At 37.4% G+C, this 10,624-nt stretch overlaps 1 protein-coding gene across 1 annotated transcript; it reads right to left on the bottom strand.

Moving 5' to 3' along the window:
* Positions 1–991: 991 nt before the first annotated feature.
* LOC111698007 (protein grainyhead) lies at positions 992–9,448 on the bottom strand. The gene is made up of 10 exons (XM_023468214.1): positions 9,279–9,448; positions 8,346–8,416; positions 7,415–7,495; positions 6,313–6,468; positions 5,530–5,631; positions 4,659–4,976; positions 3,937–4,260; positions 3,400–3,504; positions 1,950–2,341; positions 992–1,458 (listed from the first exon to the last, which is right to left on the bottom strand). The coding sequence occupies exons 1-10, from the start codon at positions 9,349–9,351 to the stop codon at positions 1,284–1,286; spliced, it is 1,797 nt and encodes a 598-aa protein (XP_023323982.1). The 5' UTR covers positions 9,352–9,448; the 3' UTR covers positions 992–1,283.
* Between the last annotated feature and the right edge of the window lie 1,176 nt (positions 9,449–10,624).

The following is a 10,624-nucleotide window of genomic DNA, read 5'->3' as shown; positions in this document are numbered from 1 at the left end:
AAATCTCTAAGTTGTCAAACAAATGCCTTGTCTCTGAAAAGCTGTTTGCAAAAATGAAAACTTCATGCGTTAAGCGCATGCAAAGTCATACTGGTATAACCCCGCATTAAGATGCTTGTTAAAAATACTATTCTTTTTCTGTCATTTTATAAATATTACGAAACTATGGTTTAATGGCGCTTTGCGACACCTTTCATATCAACAAATCAACAAAATTATCGTTTCAATGTTGCTCTCTTTCTTCAATTCACCATTTATTCCTTTGTTATTGTGAACCTAAATTTTTCCGTATTTTTTTCGTTAAAAATGTATTTTTAGAAATAATAATAATCGAGACTTTCCCCCGTAAAAATGTTCAATTTTCGGTCCACAAACCTTTTCTAGAGTCGTGATTGTTGCCCCTAAAATTTTCCCCGAGCGGTTTCGTCGTTTTACAATTTACAAGAACTGTCAGACAAACCAATTATATACAACTATGAAACTAGGCTTTTAGGGCGCTTCGCGCCCATCCTCTATTTCGATAATGAACATTTTCTCTTTATATACATACATCGTATAAGAAACACAATACTAAATTCGCAGACTTTAAAAAAAATGTCGTGGATTTTCAAAATTTTCAAAGTCAATCATACCTAACCTGAGGTCACTTTCAAAAATTTGGGCCCAATCGGTTCAGCCGTTCATTGGATACTAACAAACAAACAAACACCCACCCAGACAAGCAAAGTATAAAAACAGATATAAAGCTCTTTGTACACATATATTTGTAATATTTGATATCTATAGCTGTCCAAACGGTTGGATCAATTAGACTGCAATTTTTTCAGGAACCTGAAAGTGGAGTACTCATGTATCGTAACAAAAAATATTCAAATATTTTTCTGCAAAAATTCGAAATTTAAAAAATCTATTTTTTTTTCATCAAAATTCGATTTTTAAAAACTACATGGGCAATGCCCGGCACTTCAGCTGGTATATATTAAACTACAAAACACTTGTCAAAATTTATTGTATTTTCTATAACAATGTGTTAACATCTCAGCGTAAAAATATATATATCTGAAAACACGGAAGGTATATTTCGAACCGATTATTTAGACCTACAGTTTGCAGTGGTACACTCTTCTATTTATTCGCGAATTTCAAGAATAACGTTTTAGGTTGGTTTCACATACCCACAATATGTATATATAAATGTATATTTGGTAAAAGATCGCCGCCGCCTGAAGATATGAACATGAGTTTAGTTGCACTGGAATAAGAGGATCATATAACTATAGGTTTCAGTCATTTATCTCACAAAGGGTGATGTCGTACATTATGCTCTCCTGTCCAGCCACCCCCTCCAGCTCTATGGCAGTGACCTGCATGAGGAAGGTGTCCTCGTTGCAGTAGAACTTCAGAAGGTCGTCGTCCAGCTTTGCTATAATTCCTTTACTGTTCCGTCGGTAAAGATATCTAAAAAGTGTAATACATAAAATAAATGAAAATTTTAAGAATCATCAAGATCAGGAACGTATTCAGGAATTTGTTCAGGAGTGGGGGGGGGGGGGGCAGCTTTCGTTGGGACCCAAACAATTCCTGAGGGGAGAGGGGGGGGGTGGGTTAGCCTTTAATACGCTCAGACCATGATTTTTTTTAAAATCATGGTTTCCTCAGTTAAAAAAGGGTGACTAAATATGCAAGTTCTATTATCCATTCCTCGAAAAAAAATATATTTCTAGTTATTCCCAAAACATCATAAAAAAACATTAAACCTCTGGTTTAAACATAGTACACAATCAAAATAAGAAGAATGAAATGTTCTAACTTATTTTTCGAAACAAATCTGAACCCTATCAAATCAAAAGCACAAAAAAATGACAAGAAATGGAATAAAATAATATCTCATCGGAGCTAACTTAAAAACGCAAATTCTCGATTGTACGACACTAAAAATACAATCTTACCGAATGGCAGTCGCTGAAACATTATATTTAGTTTCTATAGCTCTGGCTAGACCAGGCACAGTTGGCGGTACAAGGTGCAGGGGCGTATATATCTCTTCATTCTCCTGTCTTACATACACCACCATCCTAGTCTCAGGGGGCGGGAAGGATTTTCTCCGCCTTTCAGGAATCACAGTGCTGTTCTTTAGAAGGGATAGTCCAGGGGGCGTGGGGTTGGAGGGGGATACGCCCAGTCCGCCCAGGACGGAGTGTAAAGGGGGTGTGTCGGAGCTGGAAGGTATGTATAGAACTGGTATTCGGGATAAATCAACCATGGAGTAAAAATCAGATCTATCCTGAACAAACACAACATTAAATTTTGTATTGATATAAATACAGTGTGACCCATAACACTAGGGAATATAATTTCAGATGATTTCAATTTCACTTAATTTGTCTAATAACATCAAATACACATAAAAGACATCTCATTTCTTTTCCATTGGTATGTGCCTTTCTATAAAAATAAATTTGGGAAATTTCCAATTTTGGTTAATAATTAGGGTTTTATAAATCGAATTTTCCCTCACTCAAATCCAAGGAGAATTTACTTCACATAGAATTTGGAAAACATAAAAATAAATATTTCTTCCGCTGGGGTCAGAATTCTTAAAAATATTTTGACAAATAGCCACCATCTACTATTTTCAAAATATTTTCATGATTTTTCAGATTTCAAACAAAATTTTTAAGTACACAGATTTTAAAAATATGAAAAGATATAAATGGAAAATAAGTTGGAAAGGATTATGGCTAAACTTAAAATATTTGAATATCCTTTAGAGATACTTTTATTTTTAGATTTAAAAAGCTTAGACCTAGTTAAAGTTGCATGTATAACGTCCTAAATATTAAAAATAATTTGAACACTGAATATAAAAAAATCATTATAATGAAAAAAGACATTCATATATATATATGTTCCCTATGGCCGGCCAAACGGCTGGACACTCATGGGTGACCGGGGGGTGTTATAGGCTAAAAAAAAAAAAAATTTTTTCCTACAAATTTTTTTTTACGGGCAACGCTAGTTTTTAATATTTAGTACAGAGAATACATTCATACAAAGTTTAAATTTTATAGTGAGGTTTGAACATCAGGTTATACTGTAGGCGTAATTTCATGTGACCATATCATGCAAAGATGGCAAAAGTCGATTTAAACCGTTTAAAAGCTTTGTCTGATCAAGTATGATATAGACATCAATGTTTATAATAAGGAAAACTGATTATTTTCAATTGTGGGGTTTCTTAAAGCGACTTGCGCATTTCTACTGCAGGAAAACATATATAAATTTTCAGATTGAAACCCTTTTGAACCTGAAATATCTTCAACATTATTTACCAGAAAAGGGTTTCAAGTTGTGAATCGGGCTTTGCATTGATGGTCACTTTGAATTGATCACCTAATGGTACATATCTAGAACTCTCTGTCCTCCAACAGCAACCTTCTTAGCGGCACGTCGTTCCTCCTGACGGAACTTACGCTCAGCGCCTTTATCACAGAAAACCTTCACCTATAGAACAGAGATTTTAGTTATAAGTCCAGTCATGAACATCAACACGGATGTGTGTGTTTAAATTTCTGGGAGTAAAGTGGAGGGGGGGGGGGGGGGTAGGGTTATGAAGTTTTAATGAACGATTAAATTACGTAATTTCATTTGAACCTCTAATTAATGCTCGATTGAAATTGGTACTTTCTAACCTTTCTCGTTTTAAGGATAACAGAAATAACCGTTTTTATTCTAACTAAAAATCAAAGTCTATATCCAATGATTTGCGGATTTATGGAGCAAAGGCAAAAAATGAAATTTTAAGTATTTATCACTCAATCCGACAAAAAACAAGGATATGTTTCTTATTGTTGCTAGAATTTAGATTAACAGATATCAATGAGAATTTGGCAGACAATGGATGTTAACCAAAAACTATATCTGCAGTTTCTTTACCTGACAATATGCCCGGTGTATTATATCATAATCTCCATCATTTCCACTTTTAGCGTAGGTATCAATTTGTAAATGCATGGGAAGTCCCTTCACCCCCTTCTGCAGGGAGAAATCTGTAGACAGGCACTGCAGTGCTATAGAGAGGAACGCAGGTTTCTCCAGGGGATTCCAATATACAGCGATAGCATTGTACGCTACATCCTCTATCTCCGTAATCCCGACTTGGTCGCTCATGTTGTTCGTCTCGGCGTCGATGATTCTCTGTTTGCTCGTGGGTTGCCGGCCGTGCCAGAATTCCCAGGCGTTTAACTCATCGTCGGGATTCTATACAACCCATTCAAATTATTAACTGAAAATGTAAAAAAAATGTGTTTTAAAATCTTTGTAAGTCCCAAATCTCACTCAAATATAAGAATAGAAGAGAAAATCGTTCCAGCAATTTTGTGTAAAAGAATTAAGTCCTTGCCATTCTTATTTTCTAATCCCCATTTCTTTGAAACGAAACGGTGTACACCTTTGATATTTGATCTAACAGAATTTTAAGTTTGAAATCTACCACATTGGATTGCATGTGATAAAGGGACTAGAAAATTTGAGTTTGTGGCAAGGACTTAATTCTTTTGACCTAAGCCAGGTCAATCAAGTGGGACGCGGATTTTTTTCTTCAAACCCGCAATTTGATAGAGAGTTACGAAAGGAGATAAATAATTGAAATGGGTTTCCTTTGCATCTCTAAAGACCAACATAACAACACTGCGAACATTAACTAAAGATTCTGTGATAGGTTCGGCCGGATTTGCTCTGTACTCCAGGGTTACTCCGTAAAATTGTCCTTTATTCATATACGTGCACCTATCCTCGTCCCTCCGCACCCACTGTGCGGTTGGAGCCTCCAGGGTGCAGTGGAACCCGAATGGAGAATACTGTTTAGCTATGGTAAGTTTCGGATGATCGTGTCCAGTAGTTCGGGTTCTTTTAGCTGGAGATTCATGCATAGAGTCCAGTAAACTATCCTCTATAAGAACATGGTCTACTCGCTCCTGAAATTAATCAAGATTAAAGGTCATGTAACTATCCCGGTTTTTTAAAGGGGCTGAGTTGAAATTTCGTCTCGAGTCCCCTATTTTTCAGCGGCCTACAACCAGATGCTTAGTCAGCGGGGAGGGGTTATGGGGACTAGTCCCCCCCTTGGACCATTCCTAACTACGCCCCTGCCTGCAACATAAAACTGTATGAAATGATTTTGTTTACGACAAGTGGCAGCGGTACTCCTAGAAATTGAGTATGATGGCTTTCTACAGCAAATACAAGCAAGAATACGATCGTGATTTGTCAAATTGTATCAAAACACGAAAAAAGGGGCCTTGTTGTTATTCGATTGTTTGAAAGTCCAAAAAAAATATAGAAAAATAGATAATAGTTTTTGTTTACATTGTACTGTGATCTGAAGGATATATCAGAAACTATTCTTATTGTAACTAAACAACAATCAATAAACAATAACGGCCGTGCACCTCAGAATTCCGAGCCATGTTCACAATCTTTCCTATTGTTTACAATAATTAGAATAAAATCTATGTAAATAGATTATACCTGAGAAGCTGGTCCTCCTGTTCCTGTGATTATAGAAATCTTCTCTGTGTCCTTCATGTTTAGATTTCTTATCACATTTTGTACACAAGCCGCAGCGCTAGCCTGAATAGAAATTAATCTTTCAGCTGTATCTAATTCATGTTTATTTATTTAATGATTTATTTGCGTTCCTTGAAACATTTTCCTATGCAGTAATGTAGTAATGCAGTATGCATGATGCATATTTATTTATAATTAGAAGATTAGAATTCAGATAGAAAAAATGTAGAAGCCTTTTGCTATATGGGCATTTTCTGTGGCGTATTTTTGAGCACCCCTTCACTTCTCTATTGTCATGTCTGATTCACAACAATACCCTTAAAATTTGAATGAACAAGAATAAATTTCAAATTACTATTTCTTTGTAAAAATGACTCGAGAATTGGTGCTTCGCAAACAATGAAGGAAACTGTCAGAATTAAACTTTTTCATGTAGAAAAATAAGAATATCTTCCACATTTTTGTTCGGATTAAGATTTGAAGGGTACAGTTGCGAATCAATGGATATAAAAAGTCCGCTTAAGGTGCATAGACATTTTAATGATTAATATCTGATGAATGATGATTGAGTAGTGTCCGAATTAAATGAATTTGAGACGCGCCTTAAATCCGTTAAAACCCGGTTTCAATTAAGCGCCGGTTTAAATCTTGAAACATTGAAAACAATTTTAAGTAGAACCAACCATATTTAAGCCGCGGCCCAAATTCTTTAAATTCGGCCTTAGTTTAAAAGATGATTTAAACCTGAATAGCTTGAGCTCCAGCTTCAAGATTTATCTGACGGTTCCCAGGCAACCTGACCATCCCTCTCTCCTCCCGGACACTTAGATCCTCAGGTTCAGTCTTCATCACTCGGGAGTTCATCACGATAGAGTGGTTTCCGTCAGGGAGCTGGATAACCTAGAGTATGGTAAGATTAACCTGGATACAGGGGGAGTAGGGTTAGACTAACCTGGATACAGGGGGAGTAGGGTTAGATTACCCTAGATACAGGGGGTGTAGGGTTAGATTAACCTGGATACAGGGGGAGTAGGGTTAGATTAACCTGGGTACAAGGGGAGTAGGGTTAGATCAATCTGGATACAAGGGGAGTAGGGTTAGGTTAACCTGGATATAAGCGGAGTAGGGTTAGATTAATCTGGATACAGGGGGAGTATGGTTAGATTAACCTGGATACAAGGGGAGTAGGGTTAGATTAATCTGGATACAGGGGGTTAGGTTAACCTGGATATAAGCGGAGTAGGGTTAGATTAATCTGGATACAGGGGGAGTATGGTTAGATTAACCTGGATACAAGGGGAGTAGGGTTAGATTAATCTGGATACAGGGGGAGTATGGTTAGATTAACCTGGATACAAGCGGAGTAGGGTTAGGTTAACCTGGATACAAGCGGAGTAGGGTTAGATTAATCTGGATACAGGGGGAGTATGGTTAGATTAACCTGGATACAAGCGGAGTAGGGTTAGATTAATCTGGATACAGGGGAAGTATGTTTAGATTAACCTGGATTCAGGGTAAGCCAGGTTGGGTTAATCTGGATACAACAGAGCAAGGCTTTATTAGTTTGGATTTGAGGAGAAGAAGGCTAAATTAATTTGGATATAAAGGGAAATATGGGAATTAAACTTTTGGGTGGATCAAAAAAACGTCGGGAGCAAGGTTTAATCAAACTGGATATAACCGAAGTTCTAACTTTTCCCAAAATTTCGATAAATTAAATCAATTCAAAGAAGGATGTAAGAAATTATTCTTAAATGAAAAAATATAAAAGAGAACTAATAACAGCTAGAACTAGTTCAACTCTCCGAACCCAGTTCAATTACTTCAAGGCCGTGGTTTATTTTACCTGAGCTCCTGGAGGCAGGTTTCCGTCTGTAATTACTATATGCTGCTGTCCCATCTCTCCTCCCGTTAACATCACCACTTGCTAGAATATTATAATAAAGAGTCTGTTCACTTGTTGGAGCAGAGCTTAGGATTCATTTACTCTTGATACAGAGACGGATTCGGGTCGAGAAATAACATGTTATTGTTTTAATTTTTCCTGATGTAACTTGTTTAACATTTATCCCAATATTAATATAAATTTTGAAGGATAAAGTGAGGATTATAGCAGGAAATACAAACTTGAAACATGCTAAACATTAATGATTTTTTCTCGGTATCTGGGTTTAGTGCCGCGGAGCTAAAAAAGCAAGAATATAGACCAGGGCAAGTGGAGTAGCTCAATCCTGTTTTCATTGTATTTCAACCTACAGGTCGTTGTACTTTGTCTGTAGGTTGATTGTTAAAAATAATAATAATTACAAACACTGACAATAAATTCGCTCTCTCTGTGAAATGTAGTCTATGATTAGTCCTTCCAGGTCCTATCCATGTGTATGTCAAGGTAACTGATGATGTCTATGATTAGTCTTGAATAGTCCTTTTATGTCCTATCCATGTGTCCAGGTAACTAATGATGTCTATGATTAGTCTTGAATAGTCCTTTAAGGTCCTATCCATGTGTCCAGGTACCTAATGATGCCTATGATAAGTCTTGAATAGTCCTTGAAGGTCCTATCCATGTGTATGTCCAGGTAACTGATGAAGTCAATGATTAGTCCTGAAAAGTCCTTGAAGGTCCTATCCATGTGTATGTCCAGGTAACTGATGATGTCTATGATTAGTCTTGAAAAGTTTTTGAAGGTCCTATCCATGGGTATGTCCAGGTACCTAATGATGTCTATGATAAGTCCTTAAAAGTTCTTGAAGGTCCTATCCATGTGTCCAGGTACCTGATGATCATCTACATCCTGCATGAGAATTTGTCCTTCCTCCACAACCTCCTCCAGGATTGAATCTTCATCTGTAATATTATGGTTTTAGGTTTATTAAGACTTGTATGTCTAGGATATGAGGATACCAGGATAACAGGATACAAGGATACCAGGATACAAGAATACCTGGGATAACAGGATACCTGGGAGACCAGGATACCTGGAAGAGACCAGGATACTTGAGATACCAGGATACATGGAATACCTAAATTACAAGGGATACCAGGATACATGGAATAACTAAAAAACTAGGACACCTGGGAGACCTCAGACCAGGATACCTAGGATACCTGGGAGACCAGGATACCTCGGATACCAGGATACCTGGGAGACCAGGCTACCTGGGATACCAGGATACCTGGGATACAAGGATACCTGGGATACCAGGATACCTGGGATACCGGGATACCAGGATACAGGGATACCAGGATACCTGGGATACCTGAGATACCAGGATACCTGGGATACCAGGATACCTGGGATACCAGGATACCTGGGATACCAGGATACCTGAGATACCAGGATACCAGAATACCAGGATACCTGGGATACCAGGATACCAGGATACCAGGATACCTGGGATACCAGGATACCTGGGATTCCAGGATATCTGTGATACCAGAATACCTGGGATACCAGAACAACAAGAATAGCAGCATACTATTAAAACCAGATTACAGGTGTACCGGGAATAGCTGGAATAAAAAGTTACGTGGGATACAAGGTAAATTAGAATGTCAAGATACCTTGAACAACAGAAGACCAAAATACAAAGATAACCAAAGAATAACAGGTAATCTGCGACTCCAGATTACCGGAGCTATCAAAAAAATCAGTGACAGCCCATTCACCCAAATACCAGATATTAACAGAAAACCAATATGAATATACCTGCGGATAAAGAATCCACGAGTTTCCCCGTCATGTTGGAGTTCGCGTCTACACATTCATCCTCCGTTTCCATCCTTCACTATCTTAACTCTACCATTGTATTTATATTAACTGTAACTAGAGAATTTCTGAAAAACGTGTCAATTTAATTTTCCAGCTGAATTAGGATTTCAATGGCAGTTTATTTAAACATATTTTCGACACGTTTTACTAGTTTAATCCTGTCAAACTCGGATTCTCTATTTTACAATAATTTCTCAATTTTGCAGAAAGAAATAAATATATCTGGCTTTCTGTCCGGATTTGACGAGAGCTGCTAAGCAGGAACTAGTTTTCTAATGGTTTGCTGGAAACTAGTTTCTCAGGCCCAGGCAGACCGCCGTGTTGGGACATAAATCCGGTTCAGTTCTCTCCTCATGTATCAGGAGCAGACCCGGAGTCGACCCAACCCGTCCTTTCAATATTAGAGTGGAGATTGGCCAGGCTCTAACAGGCAGCCTGTGGAGTGTGTGGAGCGCCTGGACAACTTTCCGGTTTCCTGAACCCTGCAATGCAAAGATTAAACTTGTCCCGGGATTCAGCTCAGCCTGTTCCTAACTCTGCTAAACCGAGCCTGCATAATCTTAACTTTAATTGATACTTGACACATTTCACGGGAACACGCGATAGGCATCACATGTATTTCTGATATATAACCCATAGAAGTGTAATCTACAGAATGATTTGCATATTTTTACCCCCCTCCCCTTCATCCAGAGCCTCATCTTTTAATCACTTTCACATTATCGACATAATTGATTCTGGCATTAATATTCATGGAAGACAGAGAACTAAAGTAAGAAATAATTGGACGGAATGAGTTAAATTACTCCCTCTAATTCACCCATCTCTCATTCTTCATACAATCAACAACTCAATTAACCACGAGTAGATATAATGAATATAGCTTATTTCAATCAATTTAATTATTTTCAAGTCGCAATATCCTGTTGATAAAATATACTTCTCTAAATCTAATCTGATAAAAATGTTTAAGATACCGATCGTTTATCTGACACGAAAGTGTTTATTCATGCGAGTTTCTCCATTGCTTCTTATGAACAATTGGAATGCGCAAGTCACTTTCGCAGAGAAACTGCAATTGAAAATGAACAGTTAAAAGAAAAAAAATTGACTTCCTCGGATCTAATTTCTCAGACCTTCTACCATAGGCACACTATGATTACTATGATAGATAGATACGACCTATAGTTGTATCTATGGTAACATGAATGAGAAATTTGCCATACATTAGACAAAGCTTTACAGGATACTTTTGTAAATCGGGCATTGCCATCTTTGCATGG

The sequence above is a fragment of the Eurytemora carolleeae genome, unplaced genomic scaffold (assembly GCF_000591075.1).
Source record: "Eurytemora carolleeae unplaced genomic scaffold, Eaff_2.0 scaffold153, whole genome shotgun sequence".
Lineage (NCBI taxonomy): Eukaryota > Metazoa > Arthropoda > Copepoda > Calanoida > Temoridae > Eurytemora > Eurytemora carolleeae.
This window is presented reverse-complemented; position numbering and strand designations above follow the sequence as displayed.